Here is a 13946-nt window from a genome sequence, read left to right as displayed (position 1 = left end):
AGTAATGTTTGAATTGCTTGTTTACAAACCAGTAATTACAAATCAGTGGTTTGTTTGTAAGCCTGTGTAATGTTTGAATGGCTTGCTTACAAATTAGTATTTACAAATCAGTGGTTTGTTTGTAGACCTGGGTAATGTTTGAATTGCTTGTTTACAAACTAGTATTTATAAATCAGTGGTTTGTTTGTAAGCCTGAGTAATGTTTGGATTGCATGTTTACAAACCAGTATTTACAAATCAGTGGTTTGATTGTAAGCCTGGTTAATGTTTGAATGGCTTGCTTACAAACCAGTATTTACAAATCAGTAGTTTGTTTGTAAGCCAGGTTAATGTTTGAATGGCTTGCTTACAAACCAGTATTTACAAATCAGTGGTTTGATTGTAAGCCTGGGTAATGTGTGAATGGCTTGCTTACAAACCAATATTTACAAATCAGTGTGTACACATATACACTCCTCTGCAAACTCCAACCTTTATGCAACTAAATCAGCAAAACGTCATACATTACATAACCTAGGACATGCTGAAAACTCTCTAAAGTTTAACTTCTAAAATTTGTTTTCTTGTAGCAATAATGTGTGATGAGTGCTTGCAGTACGACTCGTGCATATCGCCATGTAACGATACATGTGCTGGATTACTCTACACACACCTCTATGGTCACTGTGATGACAGCTGTGTTGAAGGTTGTAATTGTCCTGCAGATCAGTATTGGGATGGGAACGAGTGTGTTACAGAATGCCCATCATCTACCACCCCATACCCACAAACAATAACAACTGCAAGCTCCACAAAATCACTACCAACTGAAACTACTATGCCAAAAACTATATTTACTACAACTGAGAGAAGTGGCAGTGGAGAACAATCAACTGTTCCTTCTACAAAACAACAAACTACAGCAGAAATAATAACTACTAAGCCAACAACAACTATGACTACTGAAGGAACCACTGAAGGAAGTGGCAATGAAGAACAATCAACTGTTCCTTATACAAAACAACAAACTACAACAGAAATAATAACTACTAAGCCAACAACAACTATGACTACTGAAGGAACCACTGAAGGAAGTGGCAATGAAGAACAATCAACTGTTCCTTATACAAAACAACAAACTACAGCTGAAACAGTAACTACTAAGCCAACAACTACACTGACTGCAGAACCAACAACTACAATAACTACTGAAGGAACCACTGAAGTAAGTGGAGAACAATCAACTACAGCTGAAACAGTAATTACTAAGCCATCAACTACACTAACTACTGAAAGAACCACTGAAGGAAGTGGCAGTGAAGAACAATCAACTGTTCCATATACAAAACAACAAACGACAGCTGAAATAATAACCACTAAGCCAACAACTACACTAACTACAAAGCCAACAACTACACTAACTACTGAAAGAACCACTGAAGGAAGTGGCAGTGAAGAACAATCAACTGTTCCATATACAAAACAACAAACGACAGCTGAAATATTAACCACTAAGCCAACAACTACACTAACTACTGAAGGAACCACTGAAGGAAGTGAAGAACAATCAACTACAGCTGAAACAGTAACTATTATGCCAACAACTACACTAACTGTAAAGCCAACAACTACACTAACTACTGAAGGAACCACTGAAGGAAGTGGCAGTGAAGAACAATCAACTATTCCTTATACAAAACAACAAACTACAGCTGAAATAATAACCACTAAGCCAACAACTACACTATCTACTGAAGGAACCACTGAAGGAAGTGAAGAACAATCAACTAAAGCTGAAACAGTAACTACTAAGCCAACAACTACACTAACTGCAGAGTCAACAACTACACTTACTACTGAAGGAACCACTGAAGGAAGTGGTAGTGAAGAACCATCAACTGTTCCTTATACAAAACAACAAACTACAGGTGCAATAATAACCACTAAGCCTACAACTAAACTAACTGCAGAGCCAATAACTACACTAACTACTGAAAGAAGTGGCAGTGAAGAACATTCAACTATTCCTTATACAAAACAACAAACTACAGCTGAAATAATAACCACTACACCAACAACTACACTAACCACTGAAGGAACCACTGAAGGAAGTGAAGAACAATCAACTACAACTAAAGCTACTAAGCCAACAACTACACTAACTACAAAGCCAATAACTACACTAACTACTGAAGGAACCACTGAAGGAAGCGGCAGCGAAGAACAATCAACTGTTCCTTATACAAAACAACAAACTACAGCTAAAATAATAACCACTAAGCCAACAACTACACTATCTACTGAAGGAACCACTGAAGGAAGTGAAGAACAATCAACTAAAGCTGAAACAGTAACTACTAAGCCAACAACTACACTAACTGCAGAGTCAACAACTACACTTACTACTGAAGGGACCACTGAAGGAAGTGGTAGTGAAGAACCATCAACTGTTCCTTATACAAAACAACAAACTACAGGTGCAATAATAACCACTAAGCCTACAACTAAACTAACTTCAGGGCCAATAACTACACTAACTACAGAAGGAAGTGGCAGTGAAGAACATTCAACTATTCCTTATACAAAACAACAAACTACAGCTGAAATAATAACCACTACACCAACAACTACACTAACCACTGAAGGAACCACTGAAGGAAGTGAAGAACAATCAACTACAGCTGAAACAGTAACTACTAAGCCAACAACTACACTAACTGCAGAGCCAACAACTACACTAACTACTGAAGTAACCACTGAAGGAAGTGGCAGTGAAGAACAATCAACTGTTCCTTATACAAAACAACAAACTACAGCTGAAATAATAACCACTAAGTCAACAACTACACTAACTGCAAAGCCAATAAGTACACTAACTACTGAAGGAACCCATGAAGGAAGTGGCAGTGAAAAGCAATCAACTATTCCTTATACAAAACAACAAACTACAGCTGGAATAATAACCACTACACCAACAACTACACTAACTACTGAAGGAACTACTGAAGGAAGTGAAGAACAATCAACTACAGCTGAAACAGTAACTACTAAGCCAACAACTACACTAACTGCAGAGCCAACAACTACACTAACTACTGAAGTAACCACTGAAGGAAGTGGCAGTGAAGAACAATCAACTGTTCCTTATACAAAACAACAAACTACAGCTGAAATAATAACCACTAAGTCAACAACTACACTAACTGCAAAGCCAATAAGTACACTAACTACTGACGGAACCCATGAAGGAAGTGACAGTGAAAAGCAATCAACTATTCCTTATACAAAACAACAAACTACAGCTGAAATAATAACCACTACACCAACAACTACACTAACTACTGAAGGAACTACTGAAGGAAGTGAAGAACAATCAACTACAACTGAAACAGTAACTACTAAGCCAACAACTACACTAACTGCAGAGCCAACAACTACACTAACTACTGAAGTAACCACTGAAGGAAGTGGCAGTGAAGAACAATCAACTGTTCCTTATACAAAACAACAAACTACAGCTGAAATAATAACCACTACACCAACAACTACACTAACTACTGAAGGAACTACTGAAGAAAGTGAAGAACAATCAACTACAGCTAAAACAGTAACTACTAAGCCAACAACTACACTAACTACTGAAGGAACCACTGAAGGAAGCGGCAGTGAAGAACAATCAACTGTTCCTTATACAAAACAACAAACTACAGCTGAAATAATAACCACTAAGTCAACAACTACACTAACTGCAAAGCCAATAAGTACACTAACTACTGAAGGAACCCATGAAGGAAGTGGCAGTGAAAAGCAATCAACTATTCCTTATACAAAACAACAAACTACAGCTGAAATAATAACCACTACACCAACAACTACACTAACCACTGAAGGAACTACTGAAGGAAGTGAAGAACAATCAACTACAGCTGAAACAGTAACTACTAAGCCAACATCTACACTAACCACTAAGCCAACAACTACACTAACTGCAGAGCCAACAACTACACTAACTACTGAAGGAACCACTGAAGAAAGTGGCAGTGAAGAACAATCAACTGTTCCTTATACAAAACAACAAACAACAGCTGGAATAATAACCACTACACCAACAACTACACTATCTACTGAAGGAACCACTGAAGGACGTGAAGAACAATCAACTAAAGCTGAAACAGTAACTACTAAGCCAAAAACTGCAGAGACAACAACTACACTAACTACTGAAGGAACCACTGAAGGAAGTGGCAGTGAAGAACAATCAACTGTTCCTTATACAAAACAACAAACTACAGCTGAAATAATAATCACTAAGCCAACAACAACACTAACTGCAGAGCCAACAACTACACTAACTACTGAAGGAAGTGGCAGTGAAGAACATTCAACTATTCCTTATACAAAACAACAAACTACAGCTGAAATAATAACCAATACACCAACAACTACACAAACTACTGAAGGAACCACTGAAGGAAGTGAAGAACAATCAACTACAGCTAAAACAGTAACTACAAGGCCAACAACAACACTAACTGCAGAGCCAACAACTACACTAACTATTGAAGGAACCACTGAAGGAAGCGGCAGTGAAGAACAATCAACTGTTCCTTATACAAAACAACAAACTACAGCTGAAATAATAACCACTACACCAACAACTACACTAACTACTGAAGGAACTACTGAAGAAAGTGAAGAACAATCAACTACAGCTAAAACAGTAACTACTAAGCCAACAACTACGCTAACTACAAAGCCAACAACTACACTAACTACTGAAGGAACCACTGAAGGAAGCGGCAGTGAAGAACAATCAACTGTTCCTTATACAAAACAACAAACTACAGCTGAAATAATAACCACTAAGTCAACAACTACACTAACTGCAAAGCCAATAAGTACACTAACTACTGAAGGAACCCATGAAGGAAGTGGCAGTGAAAAGCAATCAACTATTCCTTATACAAAACAACAAACTACAGCTGAAATAATAACCACTACACCAACAACTACACTAACCACTGAAGGAACTACTGAAGGAAGTGAAGAACAATCAACTACAGCTGAAACAGTAACTACTAAGCCAACATCTACACTAACTACTAAGCCAACAACTACACTAACTGCAGAGCCAACAACTACACTAACTACTGAAGGAACCACTGAAGAAAGTGGCAGTGAAGAACAATCAACTGTTCCTTATACAAAACAACAAACTACAGCTGAAATAATAACCAGTACACCAACAACTACACTATCTACTGAAGGAACCACTGAAGGACGTGAAGAACAATCAACTAAAGCTGAAACAGTAACTACTAAGTCAAAAACTGCAGAGACAACAACTACACTAACTACTGAAGGAACCACTGAAGGAAGCGGCAGTGAAGAACAATCAACTGTTCCTTATACAAAACAACAAACTACAGCTGAAATAATAACCACTAAGTCAACAACTACACTAACTGCAAAGCCAATAAGTACACTAACTACTGAAGGAACCCATGAAGGAAGTGGCAGTGAAAAGCAATCAACTATTCCTTATACAAAACAACAAACTACAGCTGAAATAATAACCACTACACCAACAACTACACTAACCACTGAAGGAACTACTGAAGGAAGTGAAGAACAATCAACTACAGCTGAAACAGTAACTACTAAGCCAACATCTACACTAACTACTAAGCCAACAACTACACTAACTGCAGAGCCAACAACTACACTAACTACTGAAGGAACCACTGAAGAAAGTGGCAGTGAAGAACAATCAACTGTTCCTTATACAAAACAACAAACTACAGCTGAAATAATAACCAGTACACCAACAACTACACTATCTACTGAAGGAACCACTGAAGGACGTGAAGAACAATCAACTAAAGCTGAAACAGTAACTACTAAGTCAAAAACTGCAGAGACAACAACTACACTAACTACTGAAGGAACCACTGAAGGAAGTGGCAGTGAAGAACAATCAACTGTTCCTTATACAAAACAACAAACTACAGCTGAAATAATAATCACTAAGCCAACAACAACACTAACTGCAGAGCCAACAACTACACTAACTACTGAAGGAAGTGGCAGTGAAGAACATTCAACTATTCCTTATACAAAACAACAAACTACAGCTGAAATAATAACCAATACACCAACAACTACACTAACTACTGAAGGAACCACTGAAGGAAGTGAAGAACAATCAACTACAGCTAAAACAGTAACTACAAGGCCAACAACAACACTAACTGCAGAGCCAACAACTACACTAACTACTGAAGGAACCACTGAAGGAAGCGGCAGTGAAGAACAATCAACTGTTCCTTATACAAAACAACAAACTACAGCTGAAATAATAACCACTACACCAACAACTACACTAACTACTGAAGGAACTACTGAAGGAAGTGAAGAACAATCAACTACAGCTGAAACAGTAACTACTAAGCCAACAACTACGCTAACTGCAGAGCCAACAACTACACTAACTACTGAAGGAACCACTGAAGGAAGTGGCAGTGAAGAACAATCAACTGTTCCTTATACAAAACAACAAACGACAGCTGAAATAATAACCACTAAGCCAACAACTACACTAACTGCAGAGCCAACAACTACACTAACTACTGAAGGAACCACTGAAGGAAGTGGCAGTGAAGAACAATCAACTATTCCTTATACAAAACAACAAACTACAACTGAAATAATAACCACTGCACCAACAACTACACTAATTACTGAAGGAACTACTGAAGGAAGTGAAGAACAATCAACTACAGCTAAAACAATAACTACTAAGCCAACAACTACACTAACTGCAGAGCCAACAACTACACTAACTACTAAAGGAACCGTTGAAGGAAGTGGCAGTGAAAAACAATCAACTATTCCTTATACAAAACAACAAACTACAACTGAAATAATAACCACTACACCAACAACTACACTAACTACTGAAGGAACTACTGAAGGAAGTGAAGAACAATCAACTACAGCTGAAACAGTAACTACTAAGCCAACAACTACACTAACTACAAAGCCAACAACTACACTAACTACTGAATGGACCACTGAAGGAAGTGGCAGTGAAGAACAATCAACTGTTCCTTATACAAAACAACAAACTACAGCTGAAATAATAACCAGTACACCAACAACTACACTAACAACTGAAGGACCCACTGAAGAAAGTGAAGAACAGTCAACTACAGCTGAAACATTAACTACTAAGCCAGCAACTACATTAACTACAAATCCAACAACTACACTAACTCCTGAAGGAACCACTGAAGGAAGCGGCAGTGAAGAACAATCAACTGTTCTTTATTCAAAACAACCAACTACAGCTGGAACAATAACTACACCAGCCACTGAAAAATCCACTGAAGGAAATGGCAGTGGAGGGCAATCAACTGTTACCCGTACAACACAAACAACTACTTCTATGGAAGGCTCAACCCAGTGTATTCCAGTTAGTGATGAACTGTGCCAGTACTTTCTGTCTGATGTATTTGTTGAGTGCGAAAATAATACCAAACGATTAGAATATTACAATTCTTGTTTCAACCTCTGTAGACATAAGTACTGTGCATTTCTAGAAGACTTTGCTAAGCAATGTAAATCTGACTGTATGCATTGGAGAAACCAAGCATGTCGTAAGTTTTGATTATTGTGAAGATCACTATTTCAACAAACATAACATTTTTCTTTTAGAATATTGTATGATATTACACAAATATATAAGACATAATACATGTGAGCATGTTTGATTAGATATCTCCTGTCCACAATTTTGTTACAAGCTATTGACAAATCATTAAGTATTTATATATGTACATTTGTATTAAGCTCTATAGTTACACATTAATAATTAATAGTAACATTTCATACGCCATCTGGGAGTGTGTAATATTCAATAACTATACCTTTCAGCTGCTGTTGAATGTCCCTATGGTTTGGAATACATGGAATGTGGAAACACGTGTAATAACACGTGCAACAATAACTGTGATGGAAGTATACAACCTGGGTGTTACTGCCCACATGGCACTTATGATAAAAATGGAAATTGTTGTCGTAAGTAATGATTTTATTTAATTGTTTAAAGGATCAATTAAACGTATCACGTAACCTCCATACAAATATGATTATATTAAAATAATATTAATGTAAACTATGTCATTGCCTAGCATGTTGCATCGCTGAGATGGGGTGTCCAGAAGATTTACCACCACCAACTTGTGCTCCTGGGCTTGAACTTCACTCACATACTGATGACAGTGGATGTTGTTCACGAACAATTTATACATGTTGTAAGTATTCCGGAGAACAATAAATATATATGTCACAAAGTCGTACAGAAGAATTCAATATGGGCAGTATACTATACTGTACAAAAAATACATGTATATATATATATACGGCGGCGCCACCCTACCAAAGAGCTCTACGTGAAAGCGGCTACAACCACCAATTAAAGTTTGAGACCCCCCGGGAGAAGGGTAAAAAAAAAACGGCCACGCAGTAATGTCTTTGGTACAACCCACCATATAGCTGCAACGTCCGTAACAGTATCGGCAAGCGATTCCTGGATTTAATTGATAAGTGTTTCCCGACTGGCAATAATCTCAGGAAAATATTCAACCGAAATACCATCAAAGTCAGTTATAGCTGTATGAACAATATAAAAGATACCATCAACAGTAAAAACAAACGGCAACTCGCGACTGATAAGAGCACCACAACTGATAAAACGAAAGTCAACAAACTATGCAATTATCAGAAAAAACGGCATGTCCACTGGACGGGAAGTGTTTGCAGTCCGGCGTGATATATCAAGCGGAAGTTACGCGCTTAGACAAACAAACTAGCGAAACGTACGTCGGTCTCACTGGAAATGAATTCAAAACAAGGTACAGAAACCACACTGCTTCATTTCGTAATCAGGCCTCTAGAAATGCGACAGAACTAAGTAAACATGTTTGGTCACTCAAAGAAAAAATATTGAGCACAGAATAACATGAAAAATTCTTGCTCGTGGTAGCCCGTACAGTAGCTCCAGCAAACGATGCATTCTATGTTTGAAGGAAAAATTTATAATAATTTTTAGACCTCACCACTCCACACTGAACAAAAGAAATGAACTTGTATCATCATGCCGACACAGATCAAAAGCCTTATTATGTAACACTTAAACCTGTATGTTTTTTTATTTTTAATTAATATGTTAATTTGCGAAGTATATGTATGCTCGTTGGTGCAGTGAATTAAACATAAAGCTCCCGATGAGTGAGGTACTTGTACCTTACGAAACAGTGCTGTCGAGTTTCAATATTCATGTAGTTGTGTATTAATTCCTCTATTACCGCATTTATCCACTCTACATATACTTTGTATTGAGCACTTTTGTTTTGGAATAATCGACTCCCACATCTAGACTATATATATATATATATATATATATATATATATATATATATATATATATATATATGCTTTTTTATTCTTTCAGCTTGCCCATCAGAATGCGACCCATTACCAGATTGTGATGCACAAAATGAAGTGCTTGAATTCGTTGATGTGGGTGTGTGTTGTCCCTTATACAGATGTAGACGTAAGTTCATAACATTGCTTATCATGGCCCCTGTGTATCCTGGTATAAATCATGCTGTAATTGGGAGAATATATTAGAATACACCTCAAATGGGCATGTGGCATGTTAGTGTTTCATGAGTCATATTTATTTTTCATAAAAATGTTTTGATTCACAATCAGTATGACAGAAATTATGACAGAAAATATAACTCCCGAAATAATTATCATTATTTTATTATTAGAGAAATGTGTTCCGAAAGAGCAGGAACCACAGACGATCGAGATTGATGGATGTATGTCAGTACATCCTATTAAACACAATGAGTGCCACGGCGAATGTATATCCGTGTCAAGGTATTCCCACAAAACCAATGAAATGCTAAATACCTGGGACTGTTGTCAACCAATAGAAATTCAAACAAAAACAGTTTCATTATTATGTGAAGACGGCAGAGAAGATGTGTATGAATATAAATATATTGCGGAATGTCAGTGCCGTTCATGTGGGACTCCTACTAACACATGTAAGTAAGAACAATTTCTTGCAAAACTGTTTTTTTTCAATGTATTTAGTAGTTGCAAGTCATTTATTGCATTCAACTACTTTGTTACAGCTTGTATCCCAACTTGGACTGGTTGGATGGATGATGATCCGCACGAGACGGTCGATCCTTTAGCTGAAGGAGAATTTGAGCTATATAGTGACTTGCACGATTTATATGATTTCTGTGAATCACCAGTTGACATAGAGTGTCGTGTAAAATCTCCATACGAACATGTGACAGGTCCTCCACATGATTCAAGTGGTCAGCAGGTTTCCTGTGATGTTGATGAAGGCTTAAGATGTTATCATTCAGATCAGATGCCATCTATATGCTACAATTATGAAATTCGTGTCCTGTGTTTCGAGTATTCTTAGGATCAGTTGTCCCAAGATAAATATGATATCCCATATACAAACACGTTCAGCTATTGTTAATTATAATAATCAGCATGCGATTTACTTTATTATTTCATCATGGTATTTTTTCGGGAAATTTACAAGCTGTGTTATACATATTGTTTGTAAATAATTCGGGTTTTTCATCCTGTTTCATACATATGTATATTAGTATATTAGTATAATGTGCTCATAATGGCGCAGTATATAAACTAATCCTTGCAACTTATATTCTACTTATTATATTTATTGTTTGGAAACAAATAAAGCACCTCACTATGGACATCATCTTCGATATTGTTTAGATCTTTGGTCATGTATTTATTAAAAAATAATATTTAAATATTCGCTATGCTCTACCGACTTCGCAGCCAAGCCTAGTCATTTATTTACATGAATCTGCGCTAATATCATTTCGTCATGTGAAGGTGTTTTGTATATTATTCGGAGTTACATACATTAGTGGGACTTATAACTAATAAGACAATATTTAGATATGTTCTTTGACATTGTGTTGGTAACGGAATTGTCAACAGCATGTAAACACATACAGCTCGTATAGGTTCTGAAGAAGCATGTAACATACGAATGTATCACTTCCAATTCTATTTGTGTCAATTATTTGTAATATCAAATATACACTCGTACGAATCTGGAGGCAGGTAACTGGAATACGTTTATGAAAGATTGATGGATTGCTAGCATTTGTGATTGTATTTTACTGAGATGCCATTCTTGAATCGTCAACTAATAGTAGTATAGGAACCGGAAATGAGTGAAAATTGATATTCTACTGGTAAAACATCACATGTATAACACCTTGGAAACAAACTTATGGTACTTTTTCACTTAAGGTAGAAGCCTACTCATAAATTAAAAAGAAACAGAATTTATTAATTTTGCAATAAATTGTACTCCAAGGCAATATAAAGATATTGACCTAAAAAAGTTGGGGGTCATCGGCCTTTTTTTCGAGAAATGGTTGTATTTTAGTGGAAAGTCGCCATTTTGACACTATTATAACACTTTTACCACGGGTTCCTATGGCAGAGATATTATGCAATATCTCAAAATCTAGCCTGGTGACATCGGCTGAAAAAATCATATAATGTTAAAGATGGAGTACCATTTGTTGTTCTGAATTATTAAAAAAAATCTGGGTTTTAAAAAGTGTCAAAAAATGCATTTTTTCTTTAACATTATGTTCTATGGAATTGTTCTAAAATAGCAATTTTTAAGAAATATTGGGACACGTTTCTCAAAAAGCATAACTGTAACACACAAAATAATGCTATTTCATTATACCATGGGACGTTAGCTTCATGATTGTACATAATAAACTAATGAACATTGTCATGCGATTTATGACCAATTTTGTCAAAAATTAAGACTAGGCTTCTACCTTAGACATTTAACTGAGAAGCTTTGTGTATTGAACATTTACATTTAAAGTATTTATAATACATACAATTTCATTTTGTTTGACTGTGATTGCAACCAATGTACAGTCGTTATTTGTGTAGTAAATAGTATGCAGTTGTTAAATTTGAAATGTACTTATACATTGGATTTCATTTTCTCTAGTGTACTAGTTGAATTTGAAATCAATGGGTTATGGGAAATAAAATACTTTTACGCATGCATATTATTTGAGTTTTGATTTTTACATCATACTATTATCTCTAGTATACTCGTTATTACACAGACGAATATGAAGATGTTTTAGATGTCACAATTCAGCATTCAGGGGACGATGTTTGAATAACTAGGTATTTCTGAGTATGTTTAAATAGTTTTGCATATTTGTGAAAAGAATTAGGGTATGATTATCATAACATAGAAATAATGTTTTGGCTCGTTTGTTTGATGACATTTTCAATTGCATGTACATATAGTTCAATCCAGTGTTTCACTATGTCATATGTATGTATGGAAATCATAGCCTAATGTTTCTGTTTTGTTACAATCCAATTTCGAAGACAATTAATTAGATTTTCGAATATTGTCAAAGTTGTCCTCATTGTTTTTAAGGTATAGTGAAAGGTATACTAGTTATTGGCACGTACATTGTTATATTTAACACTAGTGACTTAACAAATTAATTGTTGTTTTCAATTAAAATATTTCAATTACAGCATTAACAACAGAACGAGTGCTACAGTTAGAACTAATTTACAGGGGGTCAATGTGGCGAGATAACACAAGGGGAACAAATGTGGCATAAACTGGCTATATTGTGCAAGTGAATATAGTCTGCATTTAGCTCAATCATAGTATTGTTAAAAAAAGTCGGCCATTATGCGCCAGATCATTTAGATAAAACCAAGTACATTACACTAATCCATGTAGCCTTTGCGTTTTTAGCGTGTGTTGTTATCGTCGCTTGGAACTCAATTCCCGCGCGTGCGCAGGTGACGACCCTCCCGTTTTATATACTTTAAATCAATAAATAAAACGAAAAAGTTACAACTGAGGGGGCGCTGTTGTGTTGCCTAGCGCTATGAAAAAATAAAGTATTTTTTTACGTTATAAGACCAGACTTTTATTATCCCTTGTTTCGCGAACCCCTCGAATGAGCAGGAGCCGAAAATGAAATAAAAATAAAATTTTATTTCAGCGTTATTTTTTACCGCCCGCCGCATAACAAATCCAAGTTGGATTTTCGTGGAAGTATCATGATCAAAGTACCGAAGTCTCACGCAGATGAGAAACAAGGTTATACATGGAATAAAATTTTATTTCATTTTTTCTCTCCGATCAATGATCTCACTTACAATTCTTTGAGAATCACACAAATCTAATGGAAAAAAAGAATTAATTTTATTTTTTCCGCCCTCCTCAAAAAAATTGCCTTATAAAAACTCGCAAAACAAGGAATAAAAAAAGTCTGGCCTAACTAGCACAGCACAGAAGAAAATGATATTCATCCTCAATGTCCCTCGAATTAGAAGAGGAGAGTGTTCCAAAATGATTAAAGCGGGGGAGTCCTCACCTGCGCATGCCTTAAATGGTCAAATCATGTCATTGTTTACAAACAAGCGTCTACCCATGAGCCTTTGCGTTTTTAGAGTATGTTGTTATCGCCGCTTGAGACTCAATTCCCGCACGTGAACAGGTAACGACTCTACCGCTTTAACAAACACGTAATACATTTTGTACATGTACATGTATGAAGACAAATATAGAAAATCTGTCGCCGCTTAGCCAAACAAATGAATATACATTTTAGGGTGTTTTATGTAATTGGTAAAAGCAAATGAGGATACCTCAAATTATGTACGAAGACATGCGCGTCGGTCGATACTTCCGCCGTACTATCTGAGTTTTTTATTATACATCTTTTCATTCCAAGGATACATAGTCATTATGGGAATGCCGAAATCCAAATAACAGAACAGCCATGTTTGATTATTAATAATATTAAGTACAT

The 13946-nt window shown here is 36.2% G+C and overlaps 1 protein-coding gene across 1 annotated transcript; it reads left to right on the top strand.

The window, feature by feature from the left end:
* The first annotated feature begins 574 nt into the window (after window positions 1-574).
* On the top strand, window positions 575-12665 carry LOC146747855 (uncharacterized). The gene is made up of 6 exons (XM_085497481.1): window positions 575-7637; window positions 7915-8058; window positions 8172-8294; window positions 9494-9595; window positions 9819-10100; window positions 10191-12665. The coding sequence occupies exons 1-6, from the start codon at window positions 575-577 to the stop codon at window positions 10493-10495; spliced, it is 8019 nt and encodes a 2672-aa protein (XP_085353607.1). The 3' UTR covers window positions 10496-12665.
* The last annotated feature ends 1281 nt before the right edge of the window (window positions 12666-13946 follow it).

Source organism: Saccoglossus kowalevskii, chromosome 3 (genome assembly GCF_978046115.1).
Source record: "Saccoglossus kowalevskii chromosome 3, keSacKowa6.1, whole genome shotgun sequence".
NCBI lineage: Eukaryota > Metazoa > Hemichordata > Enteropneusta > Harrimaniidae > Saccoglossus > Saccoglossus kowalevskii.
The sequence above is the reverse complement of the archived record's forward strand: the minus strand, read 5'-3'. Positions and strand labels throughout refer to the sequence as shown.

Excerpts from the sequence above, each read along its gene's own strand:
- LOC146747855 (XM_085497481.1), top strand. The coding sequence starts at position 575 with ATGTGTGATGAGTGCTTGCAGTACGACTCGTGCATATCGCCATGTAAC. Across the intron at positions 7,638-7,914 it reads TTGGAGAAACCAAGCATGTC|CTGCTGTTGAATGTCCCTAT; the intron begins GTAAGTTTTGAT and ends TATACCTTTCAG. Across the intron at positions 8,059-8,171 it reads TAAAAATGGAAATTGTTGTC|CATGTTGCATCGCTGAGATG; the intron begins GTAAGTAATGAT and ends GTCATTGCCTAG.